Here is a 22,719-nt window from a genome sequence, read left to right as displayed (position 1 = left end):
TATTAAACATGTAAGTGAGCTATGTTTGGTATGGTTCAAGATACGTTTATATGTACAAGGAACATGCTTTTAACAAGTAAGGTTAAAATAATTCTACATTTTTTTTTATTTACCAAGTTACCGCTTAGGGCGCTTGGTTGTAATCTCAACAGTCATAAGATAAGTGACATGCTAACTTGGACTAAGACGTAGTCTATACTTACTACCTGAAACTAGATTGGATAGCAATACATAACGGATCCTGTAAATGACCCACCTGATGGGTAGGTACCCATCAGGTGGGTCATTTACAGGATCATTTACAGGATCAGCAGTGGCGCAAGATGGAATTTGGAATTAAGCCGTCCCAAAGAAAAGGAAATTACATAACGCTTGATACAAACTCTGGTTTCTCATACATCCATAATTTCATACATTCATCCTCATTACATGTATGAGTATGAATGTATGGAATTTTGGATGTAAGACATGATTTGTTCAATTCACTAGATTTGTTTAGGGAATAGATAAAATGTTGTTATTATAACATTCTCCGTGATTTGATCAAATCCCTTAGGGACCAAATACGTGTTTTTGTCATATCTCTGCGACATGTATACCTTTAGAATCAACAAGGCTGGACATTAACCTTGGCCGATGTCATTAATAAAATCGATAACTGATAAGTATCGACGTACCTACTTTTACAATAACTTTTACGTACGTACAGGCCCTGTGATCTTGGCCAGAAAATAATGCTGCTCAACGTATAGATAAACTGATAGTATCCTTTTGAATCGTCCTACCATCTTATACTTACAAAGTAAGGTCCGACTCAATATTATCATTAGTCAATAGCAGTACGTAGCTACAGAGGCCTCTTACGTGTGAATGCTAAATTGATAAAATGCAGGTAATCCCCAAGTGGGCCTTAAAATGAACATGAGTAAAACCAAGATCATGTGTAACGCTCATGTACCGCTCCACTCTGCGCTCGAAATTGTTGACGAGTATATATATATACCTAGGACACACAATCCAGTTAGGTAGGTCCAATTTTCAGAAGGAGGTAAACCGCCGAATCCAACTCCAAATCCTCCAAAATTCCTCAGTGCCTGATCACGAAAGTCTTCAAACAGTGCGTGTTGCCAGTGATGACTTACGGATCCGAGACCTGGTCGCTAACTGTGGCCCTCATAAAAAGGCTCAAAGTCACTCAGCGAGCGATGGAGCGAGCTATGTTTGCTTCTCTGCGTGATCGAATCAGAAATGAGGAGATTCGCAGAAGAACCAATGTCACTGGTATAGCTCAGCGCGTGCGCTCAAGTGGCAATGGGCAGGCCACATAGTTCGAAGAGCCGATGGACGTTGGGGTCCCAAGGTGATGGATTGGCGACCCCGCACCGGAAAGCGCAGTATTGGTCGACCCCCCACTAGGTGGACCGAAGACATCAAGCGGGTTGCAGGGAGCCGCTGGATGCTGGCGGCTCGAGACCGTTTTGTTTGGAAGTAAGTGTGTTACTCGGCGATGTAGCTATTGGTAAAATCATTTTAAAATCGGCTTAACCTTTCTACAACCTCAAAAACTGACAAACATGCCTTTTTATAATCTTATTATAGTCGTAAGTATCTATCAATTTAAGCGAAAGGTCACACATCTCGAAATCTTAAAAACCACTTGACTTACAACGGTACAAAGATCAAATTTGGCAGTAGTCGTCCGCTAAGAACGGATTTTGTGACAGGGCCGGATTAAGGTCTAAAGACAGACGAAGTCGAGGGCGTCCGTTAGTAGGTAGATAGATAAATGAATGAAGCAAATCTTATTACGAAAGCAGGAAGAACTAGTACCAAAAAATAAACGCAAAGCATGTCTAAAAACCTGTTTAATGTAATCCAAATAAGAATAACAATTGAAATTATACGAAAGTAGATTATTCAAATTATAACTTTACATAATTTCGAAATACCCACGCTCAATAGCACAGTTAACATACACTTAGGTAAATCGCGTAATGTATCTGTGATTAATGAATACTTACATTACATTTAACTGTATACATTATAAAATATTACATTATAAAAAAAAATATTTATCAAGATTAGGTATAATAAGATTTAACAGGATATAATACAACCTTACTATGGTAGATGATTCATTTTGACTATCTTTTTGCAATGTTTAACGCAGGCTTATGTTTATTTTATTCTACATGTTTATTCTACTTCACCAGATCTATACTAATATTACAAAATTCTTTCAGTGTTAGATAGCCCATTTATCGAGGAAGGCTATAGGCTATATATATATTATCTCCGTGTTCCTACGGAAACGGGAACCACGCGGCTTCAGCTAGTTATTTATATGTTTGCAGTCAATAAGGGAAATCGGAATTATATATAACGCTTTGACGGCTAAACCGCTAAACCAATTTTAAAAATTCTTTAATTACCGGAAAACTACATTGTCAGCGAATAATATAGGAATCCCACGGGAACGGGAAACACGCAGAGCGTTCGGTAGTAAAAAATAAATGCAAATTTTTTACTTGTCTTATAAGTTCAAGTAATATGTACTTACATATTATAAATCTACCTAAGTATTTAAGTATAGATTTTATTATTACTTCGTATAGTTGGCCATTAGTATATTTTATAAGTTAAGGCCGAGAGTTTACCTCGAGGAAAGGTTGTGACATTTACGTGGCTTGAGTCACGCTGTAATGTTTTTAATCCCCCAAGTAAAAAAGAGGGGTTATCTACGAGTAAAATATAAGTGATGCCGACACAGCACCTGTAAAATAATAAATTATCATCATCATCATCATCATCATCATCATCATCATCATCATATCAGCCGATGGACGTCCACTGCAGGACATAGGCCTTTTGTAAGGACTTCCAAACATCACGATACTGAGCCACCTGCATCCAGCGAATCCCTGCGACGCCGGCAGTTGTCTTTGATGTGTAATTCCAAAGTTCAACAAGTATTTTCCTTTTACCAAAACTTCAAATCACGCTCTCAGGCACCCTAGGCTTGCTCCATCACCAACAATAAGTTTAACATGTCTGTGTGTGTAGCATTGTAGCTTCTAAATGAATGGACAGATTATGATGGGGTTTTCTTCTTTGAAAGATCATGAAGAGATGGTTTTTAGCTATAGAGATCCAACAAACCAATATGCTCCAAACCCATAATTCTATCCATGTCTGTCTGTTTCAGAAATTGGAGGAATATGAGAAATTTCGGGATAAAAATGTAATTTCAGATTATTTGCGCGCTGTAATTGATTCAAATAATAAATTAACCCTCTCTAATTAATGACTAATACAATTATACAAAACTTTGGTAATTTTTAATATTAGTAATAATTATTATCAATCAAGAAGATAATCAATTGGTCACCAAAAAAACTAAAAAAATTCATTGAAACATGAAAATGGTTTTAAAGGAAACCATTAGTTTAACAATGTATTGTATCAACTTTTGTACGTTGTTGTTGTACGTACGTTGTATCTTTTTAATGGTCGTAGATAAGCTGATAATAATTATGTAGATAATAAATTATATACAAATGTAAAATACATTAAAACGGATTTTTTTACTAACTACCTAGTTCCTAAGGATTTCCTCAGTTTTCATAAAAAAAAACCTAAACTGTCCGGGAAATGTTGCTTGACACTGTTAACTCAATTCCCTGTTTCTGCGATTTAATTAGAAATGTTTAGTTTTTAGATTGTTTATACGTATACTTGTAGTAACTTTATAGTTTTTAGATCTAGATTAATGGGAAATTACATATAAAAGATTCCCCTGAAAGTGTAAAATTATACGTTTTTATGGTATAAACGACCGTATCTTACTTCGATTTTTTATAATTTCAAGGGATTGTTAGACCTGATTACGAAGTCGTTTATGGTTTTAATTTCAACGTTAACTTCCTCACGTTCCCGATCGTGATGTCCCGGGTTTTGACAGACAGCCAAGTAGGATTTCTCTCTTTCTCTCTCTTCTCCTTTTGAGGTACAGAACCCTTAAAAATAGGCATGGCACGATTACTTCCTGACGTTAAACACCTAATACCAATTAGTTGGTAATCATAATGAAATCGCAGTTATTTGAACCATAATCCAGTGCACAATATTTTCGATGTTACTGATGTCAGATAGTTTGGCAGTGCACAAGGCCGTGGCCTTAATCGGCTGCACTCTCACTTCGTGAGCGAACTACGTGAAGCAACTGAGGTTTTTCAAACTGTGTATGAAAACAAACATTGGAGTCTCGTTAAACATAGTTTTAAAGTCAAAACGAACTAATCAATCACATTTAAGCTCAGACTAATTAGATAAAGACCTGCCTCGCAAGACATTATTTTTCTGTCAAAGTATATGATCAACGATCTTATGCGATTATAAACACTGTCTTTATAGAATCGATGTTTCATAGTTTACAATCGTGTCCGTCGGTTAAAAACCTCCGTAAAAATACCTTCTTGTGTAGTTAAATGGTGTAAAAAACGAACAAAACTGCTAGTTTAGTATAAGATATGTATGAAATCTAAGCTCGTTTTCCTTAGAAAATGGCAGAAAATTTTGTTCGTGAATTTGGGTGCGATACTAGTCCTTATGTATTTAGTCTGAGCATTTAAGTCATTAACACAGCTCACTGTTTATTTAAAGTAAATAAAATATAGCATTCATAGACTTAGTATCTATTTAGTAATAGAAAATATGGCTATATAAACTAGATTTTTGAGGTTTTTAGAGATTATTTGAACGTTCTCAAAGCCATGTACCTATGTACTGAGAAAATGGCGCACATATTGCAAATATTACATCATAAGTATAACAATTAAACGCAAGTCAAACAGTCGGCAGTTGGACTGAACTGTTGCTAAATATCCATTATGATGTTAGGTCCCAAGACAGTTGGAGGTCGCGGCCTTAATTGCTGAAACATCAGCTAACGAGTCACGAATATTCGCCGATAATTATGAATTTTTATTAGCTAAAATATTCGCCACTAGCCAACGCTCCGCGGTTTTAACCGCGTAGTAGCCGTTCCCGTAAGAATACGGGGATAAAATATAGCCTATGACACTCACAAATAACGTGGCTTTCTAGTAGTAAAGGAATTTTCAAAATCGGTTCAGAAGATCCAGAGATTATCCCCTACAACACTACAAACTTTACCTTCTTTAAGTATAGAAGTTTACATTTTTACAATTCTTTCCAATTCATGTTTCATAAATTCTAGTATTAGCGGAAGTCTGGAATTTCATCCGCATGGATTTTTTTTCTGCAAATTAACATTTTTTAACGTTCAATTTTAATTAAATAAAGCCTTTAAGGTAATTTCTTTATTTTCGATACCTTTAACATATAAACTGAGAATAATTTAAACGAGTAGTTACTAGTTACCTATAAAAAGGATTAAAAAGATTGGAAATAATATAGACTACTAGTTTTACGACAATATTGTCAAATGGTACCTAATAATAAAAACCCAGAAGTGGTTGTGGGCTCTTTTCAGCCCAGGGCGTGTTTTCGACTTTACTTATCACTAATGACATTTATTAACATTTGTAAGATTTACAGAGTGGTCAATTTAAATTACTTAAAATAAAAAAAAAATACTTAAAATAGCCATACTTAGAACTCGCAAAATCGAAGCGAGTTTACGGTTATGAATCTCTTTTGTCCATTAGCTATTACAAAAGACAGAGTCATTCGAAAACGCAGAGCAACATAACCAGCTATAAAAGGTTATATTGTGCTAATACTTGATCTAGTTGGTTGCACGAAAACTACAAACAACAGTTACGTTATTTCACGGACCGGTCGGTGAATCATCAGTTGCTTTATATTTATATATTCACAGAGAGAAGCCTCCGCCAGTCGTTGCATGACTGTAACAATGATTTCATACTAAACCTCCTTGAGGTTTTCCCTGTTGCATCTTAAGTAAAGAAAACAATGCACAAAACGACCAGAAAAAGCTTTAGGATTAGGGCGTTATGAATAAGTTATTACAGTTGTTTTGCACCCCTATTTCTTATTTTGACCTATATTATCAACCCACCAAAACAAATAAATCAATCGACAAAATGTCATCTACACACTATGATACAAACTACAAATATCAACCGGTGCATGGTGGATATCATTTTATGTAGATGACACTCCATCAACTGATTTGTGGTCCACTTTGAAAGGTTGATAAAGACCAAAATAGTGAATAGGCTAGCTGATATCTTCTCTTCTAAAGAAAGGAGGAGGCTTGAAGATTCTGAGTAATCTTTTAAAAAAAAATAGTGAAAACGATGCACACCCGAACTAGACAAAGCATGAATAAGGATGTTAAGAATAAGATAATTACAGTTGTTTTTATATCTCCTTTTCTAAAGATGGAAGGAGCCTTGAAGTTTCTGAGATATCTTTAAAGAAAAATAAAGAAAACGATGCACAAGAGAACTAGAAAACGCATTGATTAAGTCGTTTAAAATAAGTTATTATAATTTTTCATGACGAGCCTTGTAGTTTTTGAGATATATTTTCTAAAGAAAAATACAGAAAACGATGCACAAATAGACTAGAAAAAGCGTGGATTAGGGATAAGATTTAGTTATTACAGATGTTCAAAATATCTCCTCTTCTAAGCAAGGAAGGATCTAAGTAAAGGAGAATAAAGGAAGGCATAATAAACCATCTCATTTAAGGTATATACCTACGTATAAAAAACCATCTCTTATATGGTACATTTTAAGTAATAGATTAGGCATTAGAAATAACGACCTACTCGTAGTTATCCTTGTAAAATGCATTAGTTCAATCAACAAAAAACTGAAATCTTAAGTTAGAAAAAGATTGACCGAAAATTATTACGAGGTCGTTACCCGACAACAACCAAGATGTCTGTAGGTCGATAATGTTAAACATGAAGTTCGCACTTGATTCAGCGTCGACTTCAAGGAATTATGTTATTTTGAATCCAAATTATTTGTAAGTATTCGTTACTTACATACGGTATGAAAGTAACGAATACAAACACAGCTCATTCCAGTAGCGGTAAGGCAGAGATCATGTTCTTCTACTTTGTAATGATCTGTGCTTAATATCGTCAGTTTAAGATTCTCTTGACCTGCTCTTTAAATGATAATGTCCTGGATGAGGTGCAGGAACTAAACTTTAGCCTTCCTCTTCCAACATTTCGATTCACCGTCGCCTTATTAATCCCTTTTGTTTGTCTTCTTTTATCAGAAACGATGAATAAAAGAAGACATTTTTTTTATCTATTCTATCAAATAAATTTTTCAATAAAAATGACCTACATTATTTGTGATATTATGGAACAAAATCGGATTAAATGAGTTTATATTTTAAACTTATACGACAAGCTACTGAGCAATGCACTAAAATTGGATCTTAAAATCATACTCCAGTGAGAAATAGGCTATATTATCCAGACATTCCTCTATTACTATTCCAGTCACAAAATCGTTCTCCAAATATCATCGCACGGTCAACGACACTCGGAAACATAATTGCATAGCTTCCAAACCGGTTCCCGTGAGGTCGCCGTCTGACACCATTAAATACTTCATGCACTTCTCTGAGGTTTATTTGATCTTGAATTTGATCCATGACTTTGATCATTAATGTCTGTTTCCGAACACAGCGGTGAGATAAAAACTAATGACCGAATTTATTAGTGTTACGCACTATTCGCCCATTAGATATATGTACCACAACCTTAATTTAACTTTGATAACTTTCGTATTTAAGATTTGCATATCGAATATTGTTATTTAAAAAATTGTTAAACCAAAAGAAAACTACAATATAAGCAAGAATTAAAAGCTTTATTTTATCCCTATATTCCTCTAGGAATGGGAACTGCGCGGGTATAACAGCTGGGTGCTAGGATAGAAGTGATAGTCCTAGAAGTATAAGGGTTTCAGAAAGGTCTCAATCTAGATCCGAACAAGAACACACTTAACCTAAGTGCGAAATTCTCAATGTAATCCATTCTGTAGATCCGAAGAATATCGTGATCGTGATCAGTGAACGCTGCTGAGGTTCCATTAAAGGAAAAACAGAGAAACATACAGACAATCTAGACATTTTCTATGAATTTATTAAATCAAATATATTCGAGGGCAAACCCTATTAAACCCTTTCCGACTCCACCCGAAAGTAGCGTGATTCCTAATCTGAGTTTCGTTAGAAAACATGTTATACAAATATTATTATTCAAACCAAATTCAAACCTTGGTACCAGACACTAAGGATCTCCACCTCTATTTTATTTACAAACCGCCAATTCACACGAATATTTTCGCTTCCCCTCTCTGATTCATATGCCTCAGGGTTAGAAGCGCGGTCTGCCTTCGACTTGATTTTGTACGTTCAAAACTAGATTTTGAGGCAACATGATCACCTTATTATTAATGCAAAAGATTCGAATCATCTCTTTATTATTATTTTGCTGTAATATTCAATTTTAAATCAACAAAAGTTTAGTAGTCATAAGTAACTACTAGGTATTAGGAATGTTTTACTCAATCGCACCAGAATTCCTGAGCATATCTAGATGAAATTTAGCACAGATTTAGATTATAGTTTAGATAGAATACATGTATACTTTTTATCCTAATTATAAGGGATCTATGATAGTGATACTACGGAACAAAGTTAGTTAATAATACAAATTTCATGGTCAACAGGTTTTTGGCTTTACAGCCTCAAAATCCAAAAACTTGTCTTCAACAGAGAGGTGTTTTGTGAGTTTGTATCGGGCTACTGTGAATCAAGAGGCGTTATAACGGGACTTTTAAGATCTTTAACCCAAATTTTGGAACTTGTACTTTTACCAGACGATTTGGCAAGCCTTATTGATGGAATGAGTAATAAAAAATAATGTGTTTTATGAACATAGAGAACGCCAAAGCTAACGCTTCATGTTTTATATGTAGAAACTAAACTAATATTATTAAGAGCTAATGTAAGATTTTTGTTTGTTTGTTACGATTTAACTCAAAAAGAATAATAAGAAAAGCCTCAGAAAGTTTAAGTCTGCTATCACACATAACGACACAAATAAATCACCTTTATTTTCTCTAAGATCGTCTTAGAGAAAGGAATCGTGATTTTACATTTATACTTACATTTGCGAATGTTTATTTATCTACATCCAATACATACAAGCATACAATCATATACGCAATATAAAACTTTGATAACAGAACGTGATAAGCAATCATGATAAAAGTGACAGACTTCGGAATTTTCTCTATATCTATAATAATCAAAATCATTATCTCAACAAATGGGAATATAGATGTATATTGTACGTGTTGTTAGAACGAATGACCTTCACTTAAAGAATGTTTTTAAAGGTAAAACTTGTAGATTGAATTTTTTCAAAATTTGCATCAATCTCTGACATAAGTATTGTTTTGTCTCAATATTCTTACTCAAAAAATGCAAACATTGGTGTTAGCAAGATAAATTGATGTTAAAAAGATCTCTAGAAATTCAAGATGGCAACGAAGACAAACTAGATCAACACGTTAACTTCTTTGATATCATGTAACTCATGTAAAGTGTAATTTTACAGTTTTGATGTGTTGCGACAATTTATTTATGCGACCATTTCTGTACCATCACGTTTTACTATATTTTGCTCATATTCATAGATATGAAAGTAGTACTAATACTATTAGTACTACTACTACTACTACTTTTAGTATTAACAAATACTATTAGTATTAGTACTACTACGATTGGACTTAAGGTATATTGCAAATCTTTACTAGAACTAGTTTGATGATGTAGTTAAAGGGTAATAAGGCATAATTACGATTAAAGGACCGTAGGAACCACTAAATTAAACAAGACGAACTCGCTGAATTTAGGCTTAAATAAGCCTAAATTCAGCGAGGGCCATAGGAATCCCTTAAACTAAAGATAAACTCGTCGAGTTTTCATTTATCTTCAAGCACTCAAGTGGTACGTGTTAGGGCATTTATATATAAAATTTTATTTAAAAAACATTATCCTTTTTCACCTCAGACGTGACGTGTGTTTAGAATGTAGTCTATGTTTACATGTATTGTGGTTTACATTTGATCAACACGTATATCGTTATACGTGCTCCATTTATGCAATGAAACTGTTATCTTATCGGGAAAGCATTAGTTTATGTGAAAAACGTTGTTTCAAGTGCGTGATTCATTGTTATAAATAAGATTTTCGTAATACCATACAGTACATACCTATTTGTAATAGTCAATTCTTTCAAAAAACGTGCATAATCAGTAATTTTAATACACCTCTAATCTAAAGAGTAACCTAATTCGCTGTACTAAATTTTCGTCAAATATAAGCCGTAGCTTATTAGCACCATAACTGCAAAGATGTGCCGCTAAGCGATTTAGCGTTCCGGTACGATGCCGCGTAGAAACCGTCAGAGTATTGGTAAACTTGTACCTCCTTCAAGCAAGCCTGCTTATATCTAAGAGTAAGACTGCATCGTCACTTAACATCAGGTGAGATCGCAGTCAACTTGTCATTGAATAAAAAATTAACGTTTCCTACCGAAGGACTATCGACTGTTTTTTTCTTACCAACAATTAAAACCTCAATTGCGGAAGTAAAGTAAACAGGTAGTCAAACAATACTTGAAACTATTGTACACAGTATTGATTTGTATTTAAATGTAATCTAGCAAGATTTACATGCTATAGGTGATAATTATAATTGAATCACCAAGTATGTTTATAAGAATTGAATATTGGTAAATACTCAAAGAAGTAATAGGTTTTAACAATAGTTGTATGATATAGGTAACAATCTAAAATATCCGTTAAGTACTAATTTGTAAAGCTATTAATGGAAAGTGAAAGGTTGAAACTAAAATAGTAGCAGTTGACGAAAATACATCTAATAAAAACAAATGACTAGTTATAAACTGTTAACTCTAAATACCTATGACACCGCATATTAGAACTTCCACGAACTAAGGAATCCTTCTGAAAAGTTGCTAAACGATTGTCAATTCCAATAATGTAGACTTGTTGCTTATTGTAAGGGGTGAGAAGGTGCAATTAGCTAAAAATTCTAGAAACCATTTAATGTGCCCGCAATATCTTATTTTAATATAATCGAATCTAGTTTAAAATACCAATCAGCTAACCTACCAATGACCTTAGTTGACCAATGTCCTTTCCACCTTTCTAAGAACATTCGACACAGGGTCCATCCAAGCAAGGAACATAATTTCTTTCCGGAGATTGACGTGCATTCATAAGCAGTAATTTATAATCCAACCTTACTGTTTATAATGGTACTTAAACAATATTAATCTTCTATTCAAATTTAGAAATCAGAAAGTATTGTTTCACGTTCTCAATATCGCCGAAATATTTCATTGTATACATATTGTATTAGAAGTTTTCATAACAAAGTAAAACAATAGCTCAGCGAATGCTGCATTATTTGGATCTAGATTTAAAAACTCACCTCTAGTTTTTTGGAGTATTCTTCCGCTGTACGCTCTTGTTCTTTCTTCAACTCCTCGTTTTTCTCCAACAAAGCTTTTCCCAGTTCTGCTGCCAGCAGCAAATCAGATTCCTTCTGTTGGAGTTGTGTCCACACGTCGTCAGAACTTCCGTTCCTCACAGCATCTCTTGTAACAGCCATTTTAACGTAATCTTCTAAATCCTCGTAAAAATTCTCGTCCGACAAACTCAGAAGCGCTGGCGGTTTCCTGTTACCACTTCTACTTCTGTTCCTTCGATGTTTTATTGCGTTAGTACTACCGTTACCAACAAATTCAGTTTGCTCAGTTATAAAGTTAGGCGATCGATCCGGCGGCTCTTTATCAGTGTAATCTAGACTTTTTCTACTACTTCTACTAATATTTGCACTAAATTCACCAGCCATTTAATTTCAACTATAACAACGAACAAAGTAAATTAACTCTGAACAATTTTCGTGTAGTTGTTCTTTTTGAACAGCTTCTCGAATGCCTGCTGTAGTTTCACGGGCTTGGGCAGCTTGATCTGTTTGAATACGTTCACTGGAATTTCGAAATCCTTTTTTAATGCCATTATAATATTTTTATGAGATCACAAGCGTAACATTTCCGTGTCACTGGCACTGCACAAGCACGAAACACGATATTGTTATGTCGGCACACACGCGGGCGAAGCACTGATGTTGCCTCGACGACGGTTCGGACACAACAAAGCGGTGCAAAGCCTCCGAGGCGGATCGAGCCTAATGCGTCAAAGATTATTCAGACGAAAGGTGCAACAGGTATAACTTATAGTTTATTTATCTATTACAATGTTAGCCGAAGACATTAAGGTTACCAACGAAAGGAACAATATTATGTTGAGTGACAGTAATATCAAGGCATACCTAAAATTAGCTATAAAGCATTGATAAATTAGATTTAAAGTAAACGTCTTACGTATATAATTATGAATTACAAAAATGAATTTTATATTTCTTTAATGACTTACCTTAAGTCATTAACAATGTGTAATTATAATTAACAAATTGCGCTTAAGTTACACATTTTCTCTCTAGTATAAGTAATAATAAGTAAAAGCTGCTGAAAAAGTTTTATTTTTAATCTAGTTTGGTTTAATAATCTAGTTTGATTTTTAATCTTATTAACAAAATTTTCTTTACTAGACAGCAATCCTACGATTAGAAATATTATTAAAAGTTTCAAATTGTTTATATACAAAAGAAACCAAAACAAAAATGGCTAGTAGTGAAAACTAATTCTTCGTAGGCATTAATGCACACGAATACAATACATAATCTTTGGCAAAACAACACGTGTGTTAAAGTGAAACGGCAAATAAAGGTAAGCTATAATCTTTCACGTTGGACAGAGACAGAGATAACATCAAGGTAATAAAGAGAGTGGCCGGTCAGTCCATATTGGTGCAAGATTTTTATTTTTATTGGGTTTTATAGGAAGTGATCTCATACCAATACTATAAAAATATATTAAAATAATCTGAAGCAAAAACGAACCTTGACTTTATTTTAATCGTCATTGAAAACAAAGGCTTGATGGTAATTATTAATTTCGCAATATTTTTTCCGAGATTTTCGTTCTTTTTGCGTTCTATTTAGCAAAGTTAACAAAAACATTTTCTTAAAAGTGCAATAAACAATTTTAATTTTACTAGGTAGGTACGTAACTATTACGAAACGTCTTTAATTAGACAATAAAAAATACGGTCTAAAGTTAGGTCTAAGGTCTAAAGTTAAAAAAAATAAGATCTAAAGGCCTAAATAATGCCGCTAGAAGGAGAAGCTAAATCGATTTACCTTTGTACAGTGCACATAATTATTTTTTTAGGTTTACACAAAGTAATAAACATACGTCGCTTAGTTATTTTATTGATCTATCAATTGTATATATATTGCTTGGCCACGAAATTCGGAGTACCATTGCAATATGAACCTTAAAACAACGGCGTAGAAGCTGTTTGTTTTCAATATTATCGCATTCAAACGTTATGTCTCTCCTACACGATTGACCAACGCCAACGCTAGTTATGATTGATGGTCCTAAAAGCTTACGTATAATTCAAATTAGTGGTTATAGTTTACTCACTTAGATTGCCAGATTGCACTGCAATTTTGTTTTTCATAACAATATTGTTTCAGTGGTTGCCACTTGCACTTATCTACTACCTATTTGTTTTTTCCGTAATATTCCCATCAGAGGTCTCTGAACTCAACTAAGGACTCAACATTATTATCAATAGGAGTGTCTAGAACGTATTTTTGAAATTATATAGGGAATAGGAAGGTCATGAAATCATTAATGATCACGATCAATATTCTCTTTCAGTGCGCTTTCATTTGAGACTCCACTCGAGTATATTTGCAGACATTCGATTATTCTTCTCCACTTTTACATCCCATAACTTTTAAACGGCTCAACTGATTTTCATCAAACATGTCTAAGAACACTCGCACATAAATCATCTTTAATACGAAAAAAAAACTAAATTGAAATCGCCTCATCCGTTCGGGAGCTATGGCGCCACAGACAGACTGACAGACACATACCTGTACATGTTATAACAACCTTCCTTTTGCATCGGGGGTTAATAATACAATTTTTTTTACTTTGTAGTTGGCGTTGGTCTATATTGATTTTCAGTTGTGTCGACGTGTAGAAGTGGCATTTCATAAGAATCTGTACCGTCAGCGTTACCAAGGCATTGGTTAATACATTAACCCACGGATAAGTGATATATTTTTTATGTTGACGTATCATATCAGTAAATAATTGCTATTGCTCAAAAGATAAAGTTTATAAACAAACAAAAATGGCATCCACAAACGATGACATGGAAATGGAGAAGATTGCTGAGGATGAGCTGTCTAAATTACAAAGACAGGTAAGAAATTTTGCTAACCACAATGTGTATCGAGGTATAAGCTGTTCACTAGTTTTGAATGCTTACGAGATTAATTCATACCGTTTTCAGTTTCGTGTAATGGAGATAGACCGCGCAAACGTGACCAGTTGCGTACAGCCGACCCTCAGAGTGCAGACCAACATTATCCGATCACTGTCCGCTGAACTGGACAACATCATGACTGAATTGAGGGTAGGTAACTTGACTGTTAACTGTCTTCGTCCAGTGGTTAGACAATGGTGTGGGATCACGAGATCGATAAGAAATGGGAAGGTTTGAGTTTCGGACCTGCTGCTGTCTTAAAAAATGATCAGTGTCTAGAGTTGGGTAGAAGATGGAATAAGTGGTTTACCCCCTTGTCTCGGAGAGCACGTTAAGCTAAGCTAAGTTACTACGTCACTACCATTGCCATCTGATAATAATAAGAGTCAAATGTTAATCTTAATCTTGCTAACCAGCACTGAGCAGAGTAGTAGGTAGGCATGGACTACCTAGAATGGTAGTCTGTGGTAGTTGGTATAAGCTTCAAAGTCTAAAAAGCCATTTGAATACGCTGATGACGATAGTTGTTATGCAAATGTAGACTTGTTGATCTATTGCAAGAATTCCGAACCAGAAGGGAATGCTTTCCTAGGTGGCTATCCTTAGATCCTATCCTAGTATCCTTTGGTCTATGATATAAGAATACAGAGATAAGGAGGGCGTGGAATTATCTGAATTTAGAAAAGAAAAAAAAACAATATATCCGTGGATCAACAGGTAATCTGAATTGTCTTGAACGCTAATATATTATTAACTAACTGATGTACTTAAACAACTTTGCCTAAGATTTTAGTAGGAACGAAATGAAATAAAATTGATTAAGTGTGTTTTGTTTTTGTATTGGCAAGATTATTCGTAAATTCTTGCTGCGTATCGAAAGCGTGCAAAATTACTCGGTTTCTATCCGGCAAGTAGTCAGTCGACGCCGATTCGATATGGAGATGATACAGGCATAACTTAAACGTGGAATTTAAGTATTTAGGCATTTTAAAGTTTTATCTTATACCTGCTGCTCAGTCAACAATAACATTGTTTACATTTAAACTATAAACTCTCGTTTATACGACCAGCGACCTATATCTACAAAGTTTAGAGATCAGGATTACATTGCAAAAGCAAAAACTTTATTTTAAAAATGTTTCCTTAACATATGATTTAAGGAAAAGACCAAAAATTAAGTAATTTTGCGATAGATTCACCTATTACAAATGTTCATGTGTCCTCCTTTTTAAAATAAATTTCTGTCTTAAATAAATGATTTTTACAGTTGACAAAGAGTACATCGAATCTCCTAGACAATGCAAAAACCCGCCAAAAACTGATAACTCTGCTGAAAGAGCACGAGACATGTTCCACAGATGTGAAGGAACACCGAGCGACCATCAACGAGCTGAACTTCCTCTTGAAACAAGTGCAAAAGGAGATTAAGGCTTTAAGGGCGAAAGGCATAGGCTTTGAGAAGGTAACTGGTATTTTTTTCATAAATATAACATCCTTATTATAAACCTACCTTTAAATTAAATAAATGTAAATACTGAAATAGGTAAAAATAAAAATTAATGGAGCGATGCGAGACCTATCCTAAAATCTATGCGGAAAGTAATACAAACAAAAAAAATATAACATCACAAACTCCCTTCTTCTGTATTGACATATTCTCTTTTTTTTGGGAGTGAAAGCATCTCTGGCATCATCAACAGTCTGACTGAGTTCTTAGGCTACTTTAGATGGCAGCACCTAACGTTAACTTATTAAGACTAATCGCTCAAGGTCATCGCCCATTGGGCAGTTAGTACAGACATAAGTCGAGGATTAATAAAGTAGGTACATAGATTGAGTTAACAGTATCAGGTTAGGGCATGACCTTAAAGTTGCTACGGTAGCAGAAAACTGAAACATTTACCTAATCAGTTTATGAAAAACTAAACGACACCACCTTTGTCTGCGTAAAATTAAGTTTTTCCCTAATTTTTGGGCAGTTTGATTTACATTTTAAAAAATTCGCACATGGATACTTTCCACATATTCTTTAGAATGTTGTTGCTAGTGCATGTTTATCGACACCGTACTATAAGATGATACACAATTTTGAATGTCTTCTCTTGATAATATCGAACTTAAAGTTCAAGCAGCTTGAAACCATAAGTGTGATGTACAAGATGAGGAAGTCATCACTGTTCTCTTAAAAGTACCTGCTAATGAGTTGAATTTTGTTGCCCCAGGACTACGCTGGTGCATTGACCAATCAAACGATCATCAGCCAGTTGGAGAACCGCCTGAACACAGCGATGAAAAAGTTCAACACGGTGAACAGTGACAACTACGCCATGAGGCTTGAAATCGACCGCCTCTTGCGAGACCGGTGAGGACAAACACAATTAAATTTTTCGCTTTTTTCCAAGGTTTGTGGCCCTTCGAAAGCTATAACGTATGTTACGCTGGAGTCTCAATTATCAGGACTTTCTTATTCCGAATAATAGAAATTCCGCATAGTTCAAATTAATGAAGAAAAGGGGTTTCGTTTTATATTTTTGACTATATGTCTATGTTTAGATATCATCTGGACCAATATTAAACAGAGGTAAAATTTGTGGTGTTGTAGAGGGTACTCACTGGATTTACAGAATCGATTTTCAAAATTCTTTTGTCACTAGAATGCCCGTCATTTGTTGGTGTAATTTGTTATATTTCTTCCCCGTATTCTCACGGGGACGGTAACCACTGGGCGTCGGATAGTAAAATATCTATGTATGGGTAGCATCGCGCACACCTATATTTTAGTTAACTTGTCAGGATGGTTTTATCCTCTTCAGATTCGACTGAGATCCTTACGAGTATAGAAAGGAGTCTCCGCCATTATTCATAGAAGTTATAGCTACAGTTTGTACGTGAACGAAAGCACGATATCTGTTTTATACGCACTTGAGTAGACTATTTTAATCCCAACTAATGCGATAATCGCGTTACTCGATATGGATTCCCTGTATCTACTAAACTAATACACCTTGATCTAACTAAAAATCTGTTGTTTTTTTTTAGAAAGTATTAGGTATAAGTATCTACCTAGGTAAATATACAATACAACAACAAAGTTTAAGGTAGTTAATCTTTTTACGTACCAAGTTAGGTAACGTCATGTTAGTAAAGATCGAAGGTTATTGCCTTCTAGTGTCCAGTGAGGTCAAAAACCTATACTATACGTATAAAGGTCTTGACTCTAAGTTATTGAGAGTTCCTACCTAATCTAACATTCCCACCTAAATCTGCCTATTTCATTACATTTTTTATAATGTCTTCGTTTAATTTAATTACAGGTTTCATTATTGTTAAGCCTATAATAAAAATCTGAATCAGACTTTTCTAGGTTCTCTATTTCGAAAAAACTCATCAAATTAAACATGTGTCTTTATTCCTCTAGCCTCTCCCACTAATCGAAAACGGACCAACTAAGTACTTGGTCCGTGAAAAGTAAAGTGAATTTTATGTAGTAGTGATGAGTTCTACTTTACTTGAGGTTCTACTTAAATTGAGGTTTAAATCATAATCCACGTTTATAAATATGGCTGTTAGAAATTTTACAATAACATGTATTGGTGGCCCAATAAAGACCCAACTCTCTTCTTATTTATTTATGTAGGTACAATAGTCCTCGATGACATAATATATCTATACTTCATGGATAGCTCACTAGACCTATTTTATCATAATGGCACTAGTGGTGGAAAGTTCACCGGTTAAACTAGTAAAAAGTATTTCCCATTGTAATTACAATTCCAGTCAGTTCTTCAACACAATGTGGAAGGCTCAGATCAAGCGGCTGATGGAAGGCAAGGGCCAGATCCTGGAGCTGGTGGAGCAAGCCATCACCACGTACGACCAGCGCGAGGAGTGGTGCTCCAAGCTCGACGCGTTGAAGGAAAAAGCCGCTTTGGATTATAGGAAACATTGTTTGGTAAATAAAATAGACATTAATAATAACTTAATCGTTATAATTTACCCATTAACTACCTGAATTTTATACTTATATCTATACATACATACTAAAACAAAATTTTCCACCGCGGCTGTTTGTTTGTATGTTCGCGTAAACTCAAAGACGACGATGACTAACTACTAATCGGATTTTCATACGGTTTACGCCAAGTGATTCGTAAGGAATTGTTCAGGAATACTTTAAAGTAAGTAGGTAGGTACCTAATTGGAATTTATAATATTCAGTTAACATTTAAGTGCCTAGCTTATTAATATTATACATAGGCAGATCAGATTCATCATCATCATCATCATATCAGCTGATGGACGTTCACAGAGCTTTTGTAGGGCCTTCCAAACATCACGATCCTGAGCCGACTGCATCCAGCAAATCCCTGCGACTGACTTGATGTCGTCAGTCCACCTGGTTAGGTTATAACCCATAGTTAGCAACCAAGTGCACCGAAGACCGGAATCAGATCAGATTACATAATACTAATACAGGCATTAAGCATTATCTGTATCTGCAATGGACATGCAGTGAAAATAGTTATGCTATTCCAATACGGGTTTATTAAAATCAGATGAATAAAGATGATGATGATTCCTACATAGTTTATAGAACTTATCTTTCGTCATCTAACCGGCAGGAAGTACGCGAGCTCCAACGCCAGCTAGACCACAGCATGAAGCTAGAGGAGTTCTTACGCACCAAGGGCACAGTGCGACTCACCGCTGCCGACGCTAAGGCGGAGGCGAAGAGACTGGAGCAGCAAGAACAGGAGATACGAGCGTACAACAACTACATCAACATACTGGACGCTATAAGGGTAGTTATTTCATACAAGCATATCCCTTGGTAGGAAATAGAAAAGCCCGAGCTTTAACGCCAGCTATACTAAAGCCATACTTAGCCTAAGGCCGTGGCTAGTTACCACCCTATGGACGATGCCACGTAGAAACAGTTACCTACAGGTCACAGGTATGGGTAAAATAACCTTGTACCTGTTCTTTAGACTGCATTTAAGCCGAATATGCCAGCCACACTGGTTAGTCCTTTGACTAGCGCTCGCGCTGACAAATTAGGAAGCGATAGACAGGTCAAGCGGCGTAAAATGCGGCAGGACTAACAAGAGCAAATATTAAATTGTAATTGTCAATGTTCTGTAGGAGTACGCAGGAGAAGACGACGTGGACAAGTTGATTCAGGAGTTCACGCGGCGGGAGGAGGAAAACTACGCGCTGTTCAACTACATCAACGAGGTCAACACGGAGCTGAAGCATTTGAGCGACAACGTTAAGATGCTACAGATTAACATCCGTAAGTCTTACAGCCCATTTTTTTGTTTTCCTAAAAACAACATTTAGTCCTACTCAAAAGTTAAAATGTGAATCCAGGTGATAAGTTGTTTAACTACCAAATTACATCCAAATCTCAATGGGTCAAAAAACTTGCAATTGAGACCGAGTACATTTATTTAAGGTTCCATAAGTTATTTACTCGTAGTCATTGTTTGGCTTTTGATCTTGATCAACATGCCAAACAATGGCTTGCACATGGTTTTTAACTAGGGTTAAAAAGTTGTACAAACTGGAAACTGCTTTTAGTTCGTCCGAAGGTATTTACATTTTTGCATCTACCAAGTGTACGCTACTGAGGGCAAAAGATCCCTTTATTAATTCAAATAAACAATGTTCACTTTATAATCGAGGAGTTAAAGTATTCCTTTTTTCCAATGCAAATAAGCGATTAGCTTATAGTAAACGTGGATTCGACAATAGTCCAAAGAGCACGATGATATCATTACACCAATCAGAGTTCGGTCCCATAACAGTAAAGCTACTTGGGTTTATTTAGAAGGACTAACTGAACTGGAATATAATAAAAAATGAGCTTAACAACTGCTTCTGCAATTACTAGATAACAGTTTTTCTCAAGAGAGAATTTTGGATTTTTATAGAGGATGAGCACGCGAAACATCAAGCAAAGTTGTTCAAACAACAAGACAGCATCGAGACTCTCAAAGTGACGTTGGAGGAACGCCGTGCAGCCAACGTGAACCTTCAGGAGGCTTATGAGAAGACCAGCCAGGTGCTGACTACTCTCTTGCAAGAGGTGCAGGCTTTAGCGTTGTAAGTGTCCAAATCCCAACTTTACTTCCGTACTTCGAAAGAAAATAGTTAAATCCATAAGATCAGTTTATTTTTATTACCCGTACGTCTTTTTTTTTAAGATAAACTATGGACCTTATTAGAAGCCTCAAAGTCACTCAGCGGGAGATGGAGCGAGCTATGCTTGGAGTTTCTCTGCGTGATCGAATCAGGAATGAGGAGATCCGCAGACGAACCAAAGTCACTTATATAGCTCAGCGAGTCACGAAGCTGAAGTAGCAAATCGAACTTCTAGGTCTAGGCAGTAAAGTCGCCATTTTTTCGGTCTGGATACTTGTTATAATAATTGCAGAAGATGAAACACGAATAACACAGAAATTTATAGCGCTAATATTTATGGTAAACCGGATACTAGTAGGTATAATTACATAAAAATCCAAAAAACTTGTTTCACCTCAGAATATTGTCTGTCAATTAATTACCTAATTATTATTTTTTTATTCATGAATACCTACCTAATTTGCAGGACATCAGAGTGTGACTCATTGCCATTACTCAAACTGCTGGGCAAATCGCTGGACATTAATCCGACCAACGCACGTCTATACATTAAAGGCTTGGAAAAAAAGATTATCGAAATGGTTGACCTTATAAAATTCGATGAGGTAAGATAATCTAAAAAGTTACTAAGCACCTATGTGTGGGATGTAACACCTCGATTATTTTCCGTATATTTTCTTAGTATCTTGTAAGGCCAAACCAATTTTATTGTTGGTAAATTAAGGGTTGCCAACCGTACTATAATATCTATTATTATATTACAACAATACCCGAAATATAGTACAATAATAGTATTGTACTATATTTCGGGTCTGCGGGGAACTGTATATACTGTTAAATAACTTAGCTTGGTAATTTAGTAAAACGCCTAAGTTTCTTTGATGAGTCTTCTGCTTCTATAATAAGGTAATTCTTCTTAAATGAGGTTCTTTTACTCTATGGTTCTATCAGAAACAGTTATTTTTCTCATACTCGCTCTATAGCATAAAGCCGTGAACTGCGACAACAGACATTATTATTTATTAATAAAGTATTTTGAGAATTCATCGAGTCATATTTAAAAGCCACATTATGTCCTTTGTCGTTTGGGAGAATAAACCAAAAGTGTGAAATTTTGTGAAAGGATTAGCGTTCGCGCCGTGAGTCAATTATCAACAAGAGTATAGAGTGCACTTTACCATAGATAATATACTAATAGTACATACTTATTGCAGATCGTCCAACGCCGCGCAGAGAGCAAGGAGCGAACCCCGCCTGCGTCGCGCCGCCGCCGCCGCGCGCCCCCCTCCCCACGACCTACGTCACACCAACCCTCTATACTAGCGCGGTCTTAGTTTGAAAGAAGAATATTGAGAGCAATCTCTACTGTCGGTCCCTTATACTAGCACGTTCTTAATTTGAAAGTAGAATATTGAGAGCGCTCTTTACTCTGTGTCCTGTATACTAGCACGCTCTTAATTTGAAAGTAGAATATTGAGAGCACTCTCTACTCTGTGTCCTCTATACTAGCACGCTCTTAATTTGAAAGTAGAATATTGAGAGCACTCTCTACTCTGTGTCCTCTATACTAGCACGCTCTTAATTTGAAAGTAGAATATTAAGAGCACTCTCTACTCTGTGTCCTCTATACTAGCACGCTCTTAGTTTGAAAGTATAATATTCAGAGCACTCTCTACTCTGGGTCCTCAATACTAGCACGTTCTTAATTTGAAAGTAGAATATTAAGAGCACTCTCTACTCTGTGTACTCTATACTAGCACGCTCTTAATTTGAAAGTAGAATATTGAGAGCACTCTCTATTCTCTGTCCCTTATACTTGCACGCTCTTAATTTGAAAGTAGAATATTGAGAGAACTCTTTACTCTCTGTCCCTTATACTAGCACGCTCTTAACTTAAACGTGTGTCATAGTCAAGATGTTTATAGACCGTTGCCGCAAAGTGACCTAAACTTGTGCATATTATGGTAATAAATGATTGGACAAAATATTTGTAGTTTTTATTAAATCGTTTATTAGTAATTAAAAAAATAACTAAAATGGGAATAGTATTTAAAGTATGAAAGCGTAACAAACAAATTAATAAACATTA

General features: G+C 35.3%; 2 protein-coding genes across 2 annotated transcripts in view; one reads left to right on the top strand and one right to left on the bottom strand.

Annotated features, from left to right (window-relative positions):
* Positions 1 to 12,238, bottom strand: part of LOC112048396 (bicaudal D-related protein homolog) — a 123,613-nt gene extending 111,375 nt beyond the window's left edge. Inside the window, exon 1 of the mRNA XM_024085911.2 lies at positions 11,506 to 12,238. Within this exon, the coding sequence (XP_023941679.2) occupies positions 11,506 to 11,928 (423 nt within the window). The 5' untranslated portion in view covers positions 11,929 to 12,238. The remainder of the gene's footprint in view (positions 1 to 11,505) is intronic.
* A 2,073-nt stretch (positions 12,239 to 14,311) lies between these two features.
* LOC112048419 (coiled-coil domain-containing protein 63-like) lies at positions 14,312 to 22,698 on the top strand. Its single transcript, XM_052883124.1, has 10 exons — positions 14,312 to 14,423; positions 14,514 to 14,636; positions 15,754 to 15,948; positions 16,709 to 16,848; positions 18,264 to 18,438; positions 19,109 to 19,288; positions 19,629 to 19,779; positions 20,420 to 20,591; positions 21,097 to 21,235; positions 21,845 to 22,698. The coding sequence occupies exons 1-10, from the start codon at positions 14,352 to 14,354 to the stop codon at positions 21,962 to 21,964; spliced, it is 1,467 nt and encodes a 488-aa protein (XP_052739084.1). The 5' UTR covers positions 14,312 to 14,351; the 3' UTR covers positions 21,965 to 22,698.
* Positions 22,699 to 22,719: the final 21 nt, after the last annotated feature.

Source organism: Bicyclus anynana, chromosome 8 (assembly GCF_947172395.1).
Source record: "Bicyclus anynana chromosome 8, ilBicAnyn1.1, whole genome shotgun sequence".
In the NCBI taxonomy this organism is placed as follows: domain Eukaryota; kingdom Metazoa; phylum Arthropoda; class Insecta; order Lepidoptera; family Nymphalidae; genus Bicyclus; species Bicyclus anynana.
Note: the sequence above shows the minus strand (reverse complement) of the source record. Positions and strands in the feature narration are given on the sequence as shown.